This window comes from Rhinichthys klamathensis, unplaced genomic scaffold (genome assembly GCF_029890125.1).
Source record: "Rhinichthys klamathensis goyatoka isolate OS25496 unplaced genomic scaffold, OSU_Roscu_1.1 h1tg000281l_1, whole genome shotgun sequence".
NCBI lineage: Eukaryota > Metazoa > Chordata > Actinopteri > Cypriniformes > Leuciscidae > Rhinichthys > Rhinichthys klamathensis.
The window spans coordinates 2,825,450-2,841,753 of record NW_026606800.1 but is presented as its reverse complement, the minus strand read 5'-3'; the positions used below and the strand labels follow the sequence as shown (position 1 = coordinate 2,841,753).

The following is a 16,304-nucleotide window of genomic DNA, read 5'->3' as shown; positions in this document are numbered from 1 at the left end:
TCGGCGCAAACATTCTTTAGTGCTATTTTGCAGTACCAGAAAACAATTCCGCCACTGACCAGAAAAAAACTAGTCTAAAGTTTAAGACTAAAGTCTTAAAATAGCATCTGAATGTACGCGCAACGCGCCACTGACTTTAGTTTTTTTCTGGTCAGTGGCGCATTGCGCATACATTCAGATGCTATTTTAAGCGCGCATGCTTGGCCATAATGTAGCGGGTGCACAATGCGCATACACTTTGATTCTCTCATCAACACAGATGCAGCAGTTTTTATTTTTGCAAATCATACATTATAACAAGTAAAAATATTAACACATGAGGGAAATCATTGTGGTGTCCATGAAGATGTAAAAAAAATAGTTTTTTTCCTCCCACGCCTGTTTAACCGACGCTGATTTGGGTGGGTTTCTCCCATCCCTACAACGTCACTTCTCTGTCTTTCACTGCCCTGACAAGAACGTCGGTCTCCTCGGCTGTGAACCCTGTGAACCGCTCCTGGCGCGCGGCTGGTAAATCCGCCATAATAATAACAATCTGCCATGCAACATGCGCACCTGCTCTTAAAGGGTATGTTGGATGACGCTCTGATTGGTTTATTTCACGTTACGCCCAAACCACACCTATGAATAATGAAGCTATTTCAGACCAACCCCTTTTTAAACTTGCGTCGGGCGCAACAGTCATTTATCCCGCTGGTAAAATAGCAACAGCGCCCAAGACCCGCCCACAAAGTTACTTTCGCTTTGCGCTTGATACTTGCATTTCAGATCGTTAAAATAGGGCCCTAAATTTCCTTGCGGCCACTGCTTTGACAGAATTAAAGCTTTAGAATGTTGCATCCTGAACAGAGCCATTGTATAAAAAACATAATAGCATAGGATACTACTTTTCATGTACAATTCTTATTAACTCTTCCACTCTAAGGCATATTTTGGAATTCCGCCTGAATTTAACACACCCAAGTTTAAATATTCACCCTAGACACATACAGTGTAGGAAATTTAAAAAGCTAGTGTCATTGTACAAAAAAAAACTTCAGATTTATTAAATCAGATTGCAAAACTTCATAAATAGCATTGTATGCTTTTAAAATATTACGATAAACATAAAAAAATAGGACTTTTATTTATTTATTTTTTTATAGAATCCTGTCTTTGAAAATCTGTGATTCTGTGTACTGTTTGCTCTGGGGACCTGCTGATTATATTGTTTGACTATACTAGGTGGCAGTATCCACCAGAAAAAAATATTTTTTCTCTATCACATTCTGAGCAAGAGTTATTCAAATATAACCGAAGGGAGGTAAAGTATCATTTTTAGTGCATATATGTGTCCTTTGGATTTTTCTAATACTCAAATGCATTTTTTTTTTTTTTTTTTTACTAATACTACCCCAAAAATCCTACTTTTAATACATACTAAAGCACTTTACTTAATTATTGATTGATTTTCTTAATTTTCATTCAGGTTTAATGCAAAATGGTATAAAGGAATGAGACTAAGTAACATTTGTGTTTTGTAAATAATAGGACAACAAATGTAGGCTATTCTCCTTTCAGGAGACACTAATCACTTAAAAAACTGCCTTGTAGAATTTATGTGGTCTAAATTAACACACCACTTGTACAAATTGAAACATAAATAAAAATGAGAGACTATAGAAATATGAAAGTAGGCCTAGATAACGTTAGGCCTAAGATGCACGCTACACGAACACGATGCACCGTCACTTCTCTTTCAAGCTCTTCTATTGCTTCAACGCAAGAGAACACCTTTTTAGCTGCTTTTCCCTCTCCAGATGCCATTTTTTTTATCAAAACGCTCGAAAAATACAAATATATGTCCAATAATTTTCTGTCAGTCGTCTTCGTCACTTGTCATTCACTTGTTACTATCTACTCGCGCGCGAGTCGCGCCTATCATCACATCGTGATGTACAAAAGCCGGTCGTGATCCCGCCCACCTACTCCACTGATTCGTTGGCTGATTCAGCATGTGACTGGACTAGATAAATGATTGACATGTGATTGGAAAGCTGACAGCCTCAGCTTTGAACACGTGCCTGATATGTATATCATCGTCATGATTAGAGGACCACTGATCTATAAAGAATGACAGTGGATTATTTACCAAGAGGAGCTCACAGAAAAGTACAAATGGGCTCATTTGAAAGATAACATCCTAAGGTAAAAGATGATATAGAGTTTGTGGCTGATTTTAGCTTAGAGCACCTGTAATCGAAGTAGCAATGAGACGTTTGTCTTTGTTTTTTCACAGAAATCATATTTTACTGCCCGATTCTTGTGGAGATAATGTGAACTATTATGTTAAAACAATAAAACAAACTACATAGTCACATTTCTGAGAATGAGAGCTTTCTTTTGATATGATTTTTCTGTTTTGTGAGATACATAAAAAATACATATTCATATTTACATATCTGCATCGCCATTTTGGGGGAGGAGCGATTTTGTGACGATTGTTTTTTAAAGCTTTATATTAATTATTTGTGTTCCATATACACACATATAATTATATTCTGTGTAAAGATGAGAGTTTAAGATTTAAAATGATACTAGATATGGGGTTATAGTATCTCCAGAAACATTATTAAATATAATGACGTAGCTCTATGCCCCGCCCACGGGCGATCAGAGTGGAAGAGGTTAATGCAGTGTGTATACTGTGTGCAATATGCCTTTTTTTATGCATGGAATACCTTTATGATATCATACAATTGGCAAAATGTGAAATGTATAAGCAGAGCACACTGCATGAGCATTACTGCTACAATGCAGTCCGTATGACAATTTTGATTCTGCTTATTGTTTCATTATTTGAGACCATTGCAATAGGTTAAGACAGTTTTACACTAATTTGGAATAATCATGCATAATATTTGGTTCATTAACATTTCTAATTTCAATTAAATAAAATGAAGTGGCACATGCAACACAATGAGGTCATGTGATGACAATGTAGTGCTCTAATGCTTTGTAAGCATTTATTTTTGCTTAGCTTTCTCATCACATGGCATGATAAATGTTCTCGAGTGGCCTAAAATTTCAGCCATAGTTTGTCTGGCTCTAGTCAACATGTTTATGGAACCGTCTGTTACGTTGTTGCATTTATTAGGTTATCATCTTCTCAAGCTGCGTGTTCCCATGGGTTGTGACCTGCTAGATGTTTGGCCAACCTCTCCAGATCACATGCTGTAATATTTTTTGCTGAGACATTTTCTGATTTGTTTGTGCTGATAAACTTTAGTTGACTTGGGTTTGAACGAATAGTTTTGTTTGGCTGTTGTTCTTGTGCTAGACACAAATCTGCATTTACAGAAATTACTTTTTATTTTATTTTTTATTACTAAAGTCTAACTGCATATAGAGTGTGATAATTTATAGCAATAATTTTCGGGTCCCCAAGTATAAATGTATAAAGAAGACCCAATACAGTGAAAAATTTATATTACAAACGTGTAAAATATTTTTTGGGAAATATTTAATTTCTATTGTTACAATAGAAATGACTTGCTTTTTTCTCCATAGGTGAGCTCTCCTTGCGGAAGGACTCTCCTGCTGTGCTTGATTTCAACAGCTCGAGGAAATGCAACGACGAGAGCAGCAACTTTCAGAGCAGCATCACCTTTCAATGCGGCAAAACAATGGTGAGCTTTCGTGCGCTGTTAGTCAGAGGTGCCTGTGAACAGATTGTGGCATTTGCAAAGCTGTTCATTTCCTTCCACCTTCTTGCTGCAAAGGAAGAAATGACATAGATGGAAAACTTGATATAATAATGATGAGGCAAAGTAAAAGTAGGTGTTGCTGAAGTTACTCAAAATTAGCTTTGATGGATACTTGAACGTGTTATTACTATCACTAGACTATATTTGTTTATTGTTTGTTTGTGCTGAAATTTGTCCCTATATATAGATTTTTTTTTTTCTTAATGCAAATTTTTAACATTTATTTCAGTTCATTGCCAAGGCAACATTGCAACATAGTTTTTCAACCAATATTAGGACTGTCAAATCGATTAATCGATACATAAAAGTATACATCTCCACACACACACACACACACACACACATGCTATATAAACACAAACTTTTATGTTAGATGCAATTAATCGATATGACAGAACTAATATATATATATATATATATTACATTTTTATTTCAATTAACAGAAATGTTTTAAATAGTTTGTGTACAATAATAACCCACATTGCTTGCTGATTTGCATTACATTTGTTTTTTTTTTGGTTTTTCTTCAAAGGGCACACCTGAGTTTGTCACCGTCTCTGAGTGTGTGCATTACTTTGAATGGAGGACGTATTTCGCCTGCAGACGTGATAAATTTACACCACATAAAGAGGTGAGTAAAGTTGATGAGACGTGCTGACATTTCAGTTGGTGCATGAATGTGGGGGGAGGTGTGAATGTTTAAATGTGTGTGTGTGTGTGTTTGGCTTTTTTATTTGTTCTCAGTGAGAAAATAATTAATTAAACTCATGCTTGAACAGATACTTTTTGCATAAAGAATGATATAAGAAGAACATTAACATGTTCAACTTGTGAAAAGCACATATAAGTTAATTTAATTGCTTCACACAGTGAAGATATTTTTAGATATTCTGCCTTATATCTTATATATATCTTATTTGTACTACAACAAACAGAGGAAATGGCAGTGACTTGAAACTTTCTTGTAGTAAAGTTGTATAAAAAAGAATCACCACTCAATACATTTTTAAAGGTCCCCTGCTATGTCTTTGACTCGGATGGAAAGAAGCATGACCTCAACCCGCTGATAAAACTGTCGGACGGCTACCTGGTTGACGACCCAGATGATGAAAGTGATTTCTACATTAATATATGCAGAAGTCTAAGTGAGTTTCAATAAAAATATTTTTATCATATTTATCCATAGCTGTGTTGGGACACAGTGTGAGGGTGTGCACTTCTCATGAGTTTGGAAACCAGTCAACAAACATTTTGATTATATAGCTGCTTTAAACCAAACAATCCATAAAGCACCTGAGCAGGTTCTTATTTAAACAACCAAATCATTTAACAGTGCAATGCAGATAACTAAGATAATGTCTCTCTGTTCAGACCTTGCTGGAAGTGTCTGTCCCGAGGGATCTGCTGCCTGTCTCATCTCTGGCAAAGATTCCTTCGACATGGGTCAGCCTGTTCACCAGCTCGAGTTGCTCTCCAATGACAAGTATGGGATCATTTATTAGCTCATTTGTTATTAAGCTTATTACACTGCTGTTCAGGAAAAAAAATTAATAAAGGGGTTTATATATATATATAAATTTATATTTAAAGGGCCCCTATTGACCTTTCATGTAGTGTGTAACTGCTCTAATTGAATGAAAACATCCTGCAAAGTTTTAAATTTGAAAGTGCACCGTATAAAGTTATTGTCTTTCAAAAGTAAGAGTCGATGAAATTAATCGTTTTTCAAACGAGTCATAAGCCGTTTCGTCGTGACGTCTAGACGAAACATTAGCATATTGCCCACCTACTTATTGCACGCGCAGACACCAGGGAAAACTTGAACCTCAAACACTGCAGCTGATTCCTGTGGATACTGGATAGCATCATGTCGAGAAGACGCTGTGCTCTACAATGTGACGGTAAAGCCAGTTTTTTTTCACTGCCCAAGGACGAGCATGTGAAGAATCAGTGGTTAAAATTCATCTTTACCATGATATCACAGCAGTAGCCTAAACTTTTGTGGTGTTCCCTTTTTTTAAACTGACGACTGCTTCTCAAATCTCATAGTTAAATGCAGGATTCGCAAACCTTTTGAAAGGTGTTCAAAATACTTAGTTTTGAGTTTGATATTGTGTAGGTCTCCTGCTAACTGGCTAACTCATGTTATCTCACTGTCTTACTGAAACACTTCTGCTGATCAGCTGTGGGCCACTATTACCTAACACTGTGTCTATTAATGCAGATTATCTGTCGTTCTCACTACTTTGAGGAAAGATTAAGAATGGAGCAAGAATTGTTTTACCAACGTTTATGTTACATCAGTCATTCACGCTAGAGCTCGGCTAATGTATACATTGCATACATGCACTGTTATTGATACAGTTTCCACGTATTCACCGCAATATATTAGAAAAATACTCAGTAAATAAATAAGTACAAGTAAATAATCGGTTTGTTGATGGACATGCACTTGTTAATGCTGATGTTGAGGAATTACAGTTGCAACATCTCATAATGTACCTCAAACTGAGGAGCGTATCACTGAGAATCGTCCTGCTCGAGTCGTCCTTGCGATGGAGATTCGGGTTTAATGAATAGTTCTTCAAATGTTTCATCTTCAGACTCGCGCTCGCATTGATATGGTACAATCGACGTCATTGTTCGTTAGTCTGTTTAGTTTACGGTGTAGGAAGCCTCAGGACAAACACAGCTGATGTTGTTATGGCAATGGGCTTTTTTGTTTTCGACGCGCTGTACGCGGTAAACCAATCACAACAGACTGAGCTGTTTGGCCAATCAGAGCAGAGTAGCTTGCGGAAAGGAGGGATTTAGAGAGATTGATTCATCTGACGAGTCGTTTGAGAATCATTGAAAATGTGGTGATGTGCAAATGTATATTATGAGGAAATGAAACAGTTTTTTTTACCTTTGATGCATGTAAACCTGTTGTACCTTCAGAAAGCATTCTGATATGCTGATTTGCGGCTCAAGAAACAATTCTCATTATTATCAGTGTTGAAAACAGGAACAGCATAACTGATGTTCTCTTTTTTTCAGACTAAGGCTGCGGTACGAGGGAGTCAAAAAAATCCCAGACTTATGTGATGGCCACAGTCCAGCAGTGACGATTACATTTATTTGTCCCTCTACAAGACAGGCGGTAAGAAGATGCCTAGTGTTTCATCTTATTGTACCTATTGTACTCCTTCAGCTCAGTTTTCTCAATGGTTTATCAGGGAAGTAATCCTAAGATGATCAGCAACTCAAACTGTCGGTATGAGATCGAGTGGGTTACGGAGTACGCCTGCCACAGAGATTACCTGGAGAGTCAAGACTGCAAACTTACCAGTGATCAGCACGACATCTCCATCGACCTAAGTCACCTGACACACAGCTGTGAGTTACATCGATAGTTTAGAAAGTGATGTGCATGATAATGGTATGGTACCTTGTCCCAAAAACATAGTATTTCTATGGTTTTCAGTCAAATAACACGACATTAGCATTGTACTCTGTTCAAATAACATGGTGTTTCCATGGTACTATTTTGGTATGATATATTTTGACAATTTTTATCTTAGTAAGATGAATCAGATGGGCAGTTTGTTGGATATAGAGTTTGTTTTCCCCACTAAAGGCAAAATAGAAGTGTAGTTTAGTTAACTACTGTCAAACAAAAATAAAGAAAATAAGAACAAATAAACAAGCAAAAGCACAAATAAATACAATAGAGCAAATATACAATTAAAATAAACCATGCTTTTCAGGTAGGTCTAACAGTAGTATTCAGTTACAGAAATTGAATAAAGTAATCAAATGTAAAATAGTGCATATATAATCTTCACTGTATAAATTAAATAACAATTAATCCTTATTAAAGATACAAAAGTTATTCAGTCTAGAGCAATAAGTGGTTTCTTTGTATTTGGTTGTTTGATTAACATTAAAAACACAGATATCAGCAGGAATGTTAGGCTGCTGTTACTTTAAGACATAATGCATGTATCTAAAATACTAATACACGTGTTGTCTCTCTTGACTGTTTATGTTCACAACCGTGCAATTTTATTTTATTTTTTACAGAGAACTGTTGCACCCCTACTGTTACAAAGTGAAACATTCATTAAATCAATGTTGGTGTTAGCAGAACTTTATACAATTTAGCAAAAACACCAAACCCTCCTTCAATAACAAGTACACGTAGTTGTGGTTCATCATCAAGTGCTTATTTATGATTTATAATGCTTTGCCATTCTTCATATTTTAGTTACAGACAGACCCTATATGGCTGAGGCAAAAAGTGGCAGCGACACCTATATCTTCTATCTGAACGTGTGCGGGGAGACCACTGCTGGTCAGTGTGTTGATGACAAAGGTTACGTATCCATCTGCCAAGTCAAAGACACCGGGAATGTGAAGAAGATTGCTGGGAGATTCCAGAACCAAACACTGAGGTTTGGTTTTACTCACATTTTATTTGTTACTGATTTACATAACCCTTAAATGCAGTGCAGAATTTAAACTGAAGAGCAGTCTTAACTCTTTGCTTTTTATCTTAAGATATTCTGATGGAGATCTCACACTGATCTACCCAGACGGCAGCAGATGTAGCACAGGATTCCAGCGCATGACCATTATTAACTTTGAGTGCAATGCAACTGCTGGTGAGTAACACCATGACTCATGTGAGATGTGACTTGTGAAGTCGTGCTGATGAGACCACTGTTTTAACACTGCCTGATTGAGGAAGCTTAATGGTCTGAGAACCAAAAGGAAGGAACTGCAACATCGTGACCTAGATGACCTTGTTTCATGTCCAAATTTAGTTCGTTTTTTCAAAATGTTCCGCTCACAGCAGGCTTGTGGTTTTCAGGGAATGGCCTGCCAGTTTTTACGGGAGAGTCTGACTGCACGTACTACTTCGACTGGCAAACCGCGTACGCATGCGTGAAGGAGAAGGAGGACTTGCTGTGTCGAGTCACAGACCACAAGAAGCATTACGATCTGTCACCTTTAACACGCTACCCAGGTAAAGATGAGCAAGATTACTTGTGTACTGGGAAGTGACGGCAATGATCGATCATAAAAACTGCATGGCTTTATAAATCTTTTTTGGGGGGGGGGGGCCTGTTAATATTTTAGGGTTGGTAAGATTGTTGTAATATTTTTAAAGGAAGACTCATACTCACCAAAGCTGCATTTATTTAAGTTATTGAAAAACCGTACTATTGTGAAATATTATTACAGATCAAAATAACCAATTTCTATTTGAATATATTTTATGGCAAAGCTGATTTTTCGCCCGTCATAACTCTAGTCTTCACATAGTCTCCGAGAAATCCTTCTAATATGCTGATTTGATGCTAAAGAAATATTTCTTCTTATTATCAATGTTGAAAACAGTTGTGCTGTGATTATTATTAGAAACCGTGATAAATGTTTTTTCTTGATGAAAAGAATTATAGAAAGTTCAAATGAACAATTTAGTTGAAATATAAATCTTTTGTAACATTAGAAATGTCTGTCAATTGCAGAATAAAAGTACTAAAAAGTAGTATTTTTTTTATTTTTATTTTTTATTTTATTTTATTTTACATTCTATTCCAAGCCATATGATTAGACACCGGAACAGACTTAAAATTAGTAACATTAAAACTCAAACCATAATGTAGTATAATAAGTGGAAATACTTATTTGCAAGCTGAATTAAAGTATAAATCATGAGTATTTGATGTGCCATATAAAATGATCTCAGGCTGGTAGTTTGAAACCCAATCTCTAAACTATTAATGTTTCTGGAAACATCTTAACCCTCTGGGGTTGTTCGGCCCAAATGGACCCGAAGCATATAAATACATTTTTTTTTTTAAATCATAGCTTTATCGGAACGGTCCGAAATTTGGTGACTTTGTTGGTACTTGGTATATGAACACCCAAAAAAATTGGGGACAGGATTTGAATAGTCTAAGTGGTTGTAAAAAAAAATAGTCACACTCAGGACCTTCGGGTCCAAATGGACCCGCATAGGAAATGAATGGGAAATTGGCAAAAATGTGAAAATACAGAGTTTTTTTGTGCGTACAATCTACAAATCAGCCACGATCCAGAAAAAAAAGCACACAACAGTGAAGGGGTGAATCTATAAAACATCAAGAGTACAAAACAGACACATCCACACACACACAAACACACTTTTATACACATACACACTAATAAATTCAGATTACATATGGGTTTTGAATTTTTAAAATGCTCAGTTTGTCCACCAGATGGCATCCATCTCATTTCAAAAATTGCTTTCATGATGCCTAGGCTTGACTCTAAAATGAAATACAGCTTTAAAAACAAAAAAAAATCTATTATATTCAATGGGGAAAAAATGGGTCATAATTATTGCATTAATATTAATTATGAATCATTTTTATTTTTGAAATTATCTCAAAACACCAAAAAAGAAAATAATTTTTTTTATAAAAAACAAGTGTGACTGTTAAACGAACAACCCCAGAGGGTTAAAAAGTACTTGTACCAACTCCTCATGTGACTTATTGCGAATGTTTGTTTTCTCAGAATCTGAAGGATCTCAAAACTGGGAGGCTGTGGACGCCAAGGCAGCGGAGTCTGATAAGAAGCGCTTTTACATCAATGTTTGCCATAAAATCATCCAGGAGGGGGCGGCCAGCTCTTGCCCTGAGGACGCAGCAATATGTGCAGTTGGTCAGTGCGCCCTTAGAGATCCTGGATAAATCTAGATAAATGTGTTCAGTTTTATCATACTCATGATGATTCATTCTAACCCAATTTTTCTCCTCTTAGGAAATGGGAAAACATTGAACTTGGGCAAATTCCTGTCGTCTCCGCAAAAGGTGGCTGAAGGAGATGACATCAGACTCATTTACACTGACGGAGACAAATGCAGAGAGAACATGAAGGTGAGAACAATCATCACTCTGAAGTGTAAACCTGGAGATGTTGAGAGCGCTCCGGTCCTGAGGAGTGTGTCCAGTGACGGCTGCATCTATGAGTTTGAGTGGTTCACTGCTTCGGCCTGCGTCCTCTCCAAAACAGAAGGGAACGACTGCAGGGTGGAAGACCCACAAGCAGGTACTGGACAGTGTTATTTTGGTGTTATCTATATATACTATTATAGTATTTATTAATATATTTAATTAGCTTTTATTTTCATAATTTCAGTTTTTAATTTTTATTTTAGTAGTTTTCTTATGTCCTTTTGTCAACAAGAAATGTTAAATAAGTTGAAAATATTAAGTTTTCCAAAACCTATTTTATATAGTTTTACTTTTAGTTCAAATGCAGGGTTATTATTATAAGTAACAATTGTTTTTGTATGGTTTTAGTTTCACTTTAAATAAAATAAACGTTAACTGAAATAAAATAAAATGTAAATATTTCTCATATACATTTAGTTTAACAAAGTTTCTCACACTTTAACTGCAATTAAAATGAAAACGGAACAAAACGAACAGCATAAAATGTAATTCAAAATATTAATAAAACCTATAATAGTAATTACGCCGGTAAATTTGGCAAAAACTGTTTAATCTGTGTCCATTTATAATACGTCTTCTCCCAAACTTGATTATTCCACCATGTTAAGATTTTTCTATGCAAAAACTTTTTTTTTTTAAAGCTTGGTTTATTTTTTATTTAAAATAAACTAAACTACACTTAATTAGACTAAAATGAAAATAATTTATATTTTATTTACAAAAAAAAAATTCTGATCGATAGTGTATAATTTTAGTGGACTTTCTGCTTTTTTAATTGTTGTTGGGATGTGTGGCTTAGTGGTTAAAGGTCATGGGGTTTATTTGCCCTCTTTTAGGGCTGCTTTTAAATGTGCTTCTGTTTTTTTGCAGGAATTTCGTTTGATTTATCCCCCCTTCAGAAACCTAGTGGAGGTTATTATAACATGTCCAGGGCAAAGTATGACTACTTCATTAACGTGTGTGGCAATGTTAAGGCCGCACAGTGTCCAGAAACAGCAGGGGCTTGTCAAGTTGACCAGAGGTAAGTTCACTTTGGTCATTTATATTTAACAAGGTGCGATCCAACAAGTTTCTTCTGTCCTCACTTGTGAAGTGTAATATGAAGCAACGGAATCTCACCAATCACAACATATTTGATGTTTAACAGTGATTTTTGAACCAATAAGATATCACTGTGGGTGGAGCGAACCATTTTTTGTTTGGTCTCTGCAGCGGCACAAGCTCTTGGAATCTCGGCCAGTTCAACTCCGGGCTTTCTTACTATGATGGCATGATCCAGTTGACCTACAAAAATGGCTCTCAGTACAACAACAAGCAGCACACGCAGCGTTCCACTCATATTTCCTTCCTCTGTGACAGAGATGCCGGTCCAGGCAAACCAGAGTTTCAGGTATCACACCTGCTCATTTGTTGTGTTTGTGCTGACTGTTCACACACAATAAATATTTTTAGCCTCACCTCAAGTAACGCTACTCTAGCATAAAGGGATGTTTGCTAAGCATTTTTAGTCTCAAGCTTTGCATTGGACACACCTTCAGACGTTATTCTTATAAAGGCCCTGATATACTCACAGCAATGTTTTTTTGTTCTTATGGGTAAACCTGAAGTAAGTTTGCTGCTCTATACGGTTACTGTACATCCTAATGCAACTCACACTGCTAGTTCAGTGTTTAAATGAATATGAAAATATGTGCTGAGTGCTTTCCGTTTAATAACAAAATAAACACACTACAAAAATGACAGCAGTGAAAAAACAGCAGTTAAAGTCCCTATGAAATCAAAATTGAAGTTTTTTGGCTTTTAGTATGAACATGTTATCTACTGTATACGCTAGTGTGCTCTAAAACAGTGAAAAAATGTGCATTTAGAAGATATAAGTGTTCAAAACTTACAGCCTCTCACTTCCGCCAATATTATCTATGATTTTGATGACATCAATCTGCACTTCAGCTTCTCATCAGATATTCTGTCCAATCAAATGCTCTCTAGAATCTAAAGCGTCCCGCCCCCTACATTATAAATAGACACTGAAGCTCCTGCTAACATCGGTCACTTGTTCACACACTTACTATGTTCTACATGGTGAATGGCACATAGTGGACTATTTAGGGGATAGGGAACGATTCAGACAGTCTAAATATGATTCCCATTGGGGCGAATGAAATCTGGTTTTACATTAGTGTCACACGAGCCGCCGTAGCGCACACACAGTCTGCTCCGGATCAAAGACACGATACACAGAGCGGATCTTATGCGCAAGTCGGTGCAGACCAGAAAATGTATCATACTCATTTGAATTCTGCATAGAATGCTATTTTTTAAAGCAATATGGAGGAGATTAGGAGGAAAAGAGGTTAGAGATTAGGAGGAAACTGTGTCTTTGCCGAGCTTAACGGTTCTGGCTGAGCTGTGACATAAACTAAACGCTATTAGCTATTTTATAAAGGAGAGGGGCTGTTCAATATGTCCCGCCCTGTCTTCCTGTTTCAGTGGAAATTACGTCAACACATTGAATAATGCTGCGTGTTTCAAGGCAGTTCTGTGGGCTTTTTCGCACTCCAAACGAACTTCGCTTTGGCCTGATTTTGTTTAAAATGACGTCACACCTGTTTGTTTCTTCAAATTCTCTTGAAGTATATCAGGGCTTTAAGGCTTTTGTTTTGTCTTCAAACTAAAAATATCCTTCATTTATGAATATTTTTCTGCAGGATGAGGATGAGTACACTTATAACTTTAAGTGGTACACTTCCTACGCCTGTCCAGAGAGACCACACGAGTGTGTCGTGACGGACCCCAAAACTCTGCAGCAGTATGACCTGTCCAGGTTAGCTTTCCTTTCACAAAAGACTCATGTCCTAGAGAAATATTAAATATCTTACTGTAAATGTGAACTGTGACATTTTTGCACTAGTGTCATCAAACTGGTTTAAACAAATAATTGGTTACCTGAATACGTCCGCATTTGCCATTGATTAATCAAACAGATAGTCCCATTGGTTGAGCCAGTGTTGCTGGTCAGATGATTAAACAAACAGTGCCATGTTTTGATAGTTGCACACTTTATGAGTGAATCGACCTTTAAATGTCTTGTCTCTGTATATTAAACTAATATAGGCGTTGATATTTTAAGATGGACAAATTACTTGAAAAAATTACCTTTTGGCATAGAAATGACTTGTCATTTAAATTGATACATTTAAAAATGTATCAATTTCCATCACTCTTTTATCTACTAAATATGTGTATTTCTGTTGGTTTGTTAAATTTGGATGATGCTGAACAAAGTGGCACACAAAAGAGTATTTCTTCTCTTGTTTCTGAAAATGTTCAGTGTAACAACACAAACAACACATTTGCGTTTTTGTAAATGTAATTTGTTTGTACTATTTATAAATTATTAGTTTGTTACTTATTACTTATTTTTTTCATGCAAAATATTCAACACAGCTTACTTTGAAGAGTTTCTTTTATTTTACTTTATTTTTATTTATAACTCTTTCTCTTTTCATTTGTAGCCATACCGGAGACGTTTTTGGATACTAGATTACTAGATATAAGTGCACTAATAATCCATATAACAATTTTCCTGAGACACTAGCCACGTTTCCACTGTCGGGCCAGTGCTAGGCCAGGGCTTTAAACGGGCCGTGCCGGGTTAATAGCCTCGGGCCAGTAGCACCTGGCCTGTGTTTCCACTGTCGGGCCAGAAGCTCCACAGCGCGTCACTAAAAAACGCCCGCAACACGCCTCTCTGGAACAACGTCACACCAACCCATCATTTCACCAACAAATGGAAGTTTTATCAGAAAAATAATCAGAAAGAAATCACTGGAAAACGCGTGCATCGCAAAACAAACATGATAAAAGCGGCCGTTTGCTGGCATTTTTGTTGTTTACTTGAATATTTAAAACCCAAGCATCGATGTTTTACCACAGGTTTACAATAAAAAGTGATACATTGATCATAATTAATTAATTTATGTCAAAATTGCACATTAGTCACAGAAATAAATTACCGTTAGGTCTATTTTACAAAAGAGAGGACACACTTACATTATTCAGTCGAGGCTGTTTCTGTTTATTTGGTAGTTACAGGACATACCATCACATTTAGAAAGAATGATAATTTCTACAAATAACGTTATATGCAATGCCACCAAAAATACGACCTGAGGAGCGTTAGCACAGTCTCGACTCCCAGTAGCTAGGCTACAGATATTTTCAGTCAGAGAAACAGGAAGCTCCCGAAAAAAAAGTAGCTTTTTTTACGATAGTCCAGTAGCCTATAAAGAGACGAGACGTAGGCCTAGTGACAGATAAAATAAAAACATGATTGTGATAGCCTTTATGATTGGTCTGACTTCTTCAAGCGTTCACCATGTTTTTTTTACTATGCGTATCTTCAAGCGTTTAATATGTTTACTATGGTAATGGTTAGCGCGCATAGTCTTTTGCATCGCGTATAAATATTTCTACCTTATACGGTGATCAGAATCCACATCGGATCACAAACAGAAGGCATTAAAACATGAAAGTGAGTTAAATTATTTTAAAAGTCTTTAATGCTGACAGAATCATTCGGCGCTCCCGTCTCTCGACTCAGGTAAACTCCGCCTCTGTTCGTAACCACTCCTCTAGCCCGAGCTGGCCCGCTTTGGCCCAAGGTATTCGACGGGCCAGAAATCCTGGCCGTTGGCCCCGAGTAAGCCCCGATCAAGCCCCGGAAGTGACAGTGGAAACGCGACTGGCCCTGGCACGCACTAGCACGGCCTGGCCCTGGCCCGGCAGTGGAAACGCGGCTATTGTAATCTCTTCTCTATACATGTTTGACAGTGTCAGAACAAGTGCTGGTAGGAAAGCTAGACAGTGTTAACAACAATGTCTTTAAACTGAATCAATTGTTTCCTTCCCCTCTGCAGTTTGTCGGTATCTAATGGAGGCAGGAACTGGCAGGCCATGCAGACGACTGACCCCAGTGACCCAAGGAAGTACTACATCAATGTATGTCGACCTCTTAAAGCCGTGCCTGGCTGTGACAGAAGTGCTTCCGTCTGTGAGATAAAATTCGAGACTGGCAAGGTTAGTCCACTAACTGTGAACATTAGAAGAGAATCGACATGGTGAAATAAAACTGCAACACTGACAACAAACGCGTGTGTACATGTTAATTGAGCAGGAAGGCCGGTCTGAGAAGGTAGAGGTCAGTAACTTGGGCATTGCTAAGAAAGGGCCGGTGATAGTGGAGCAGGACCAGCTTATGTTGGAGTACACTAATGGTTCGATGTGTGAAGCGGATGGAGTGACGACCACGTACACAACACGTATCCACTTTGTCTGCTCATCTGGGACAGCAGTGAGAGTCATTCCTGATCTTTTACTTGTTTTTAAGACTTATTTAGTTCTAAATCAGTGGCAACAACAATATGATAACAGTATATTTTTCTTTGCTCTTTTTCTTTAGCCGTCTGGCCCTCGCTTTGTGGTGAACCAGAAATGTATCATTGACTTTGTTTGGGACACAGAAGCAGCCTGTGCCATCTCAACTGTTGTTGACACCAATCAGGTC

The 16,304-nt window shown here is 37.1% G+C and overlaps 1 protein-coding gene across 1 annotated transcript in view; it reads left to right on the top strand.

Moving 5' to 3' along the window:
• Nucleotides 1-16,304, top strand: part of igf2r (insulin-like growth factor 2 receptor) — a 44,999-nt gene that overhangs the window by 7,179 nt on the left and 21,516 nt on the right. Inside the window, exons 3-19 of the mRNA XM_056269549.1 lie at nt 3,550-3,668; nt 4,279-4,377; nt 4,759-4,891; nt 5,118-5,229; nt 6,786-6,888; nt 6,965-7,124; nt 7,996-8,182; nt 8,289-8,392; nt 8,602-8,757; nt 10,299-10,445; nt 10,545-10,832; nt 11,609-11,759; nt 11,951-12,128; nt 13,447-13,562; nt 15,658-15,817; nt 15,915-16,091; nt 16,200-16,301. Of these exons, the coding sequence (XP_056125524.1) occupies nt 3,550-3,668; nt 4,279-4,377; nt 4,759-4,891; nt 5,118-5,229; nt 6,786-6,888; nt 6,965-7,124; nt 7,996-8,182; nt 8,289-8,392; nt 8,602-8,757; nt 10,299-10,445; nt 10,545-10,832; nt 11,609-11,759; nt 11,951-12,128; nt 13,447-13,562; nt 15,658-15,817; nt 15,915-16,091; nt 16,200-16,301 (2,492 nt within the window). The remainder of the gene's footprint in view (nt 1-3,549; nt 3,669-4,278; nt 4,378-4,758; nt 4,892-5,117; nt 5,230-6,785; nt 6,889-6,964; nt 7,125-7,995; nt 8,183-8,288; nt 8,393-8,601; nt 8,758-10,298; nt 10,446-10,544; nt 10,833-11,608; nt 11,760-11,950; nt 12,129-13,446; nt 13,563-15,657; nt 15,818-15,914; nt 16,092-16,199; nt 16,302-16,304) is intronic.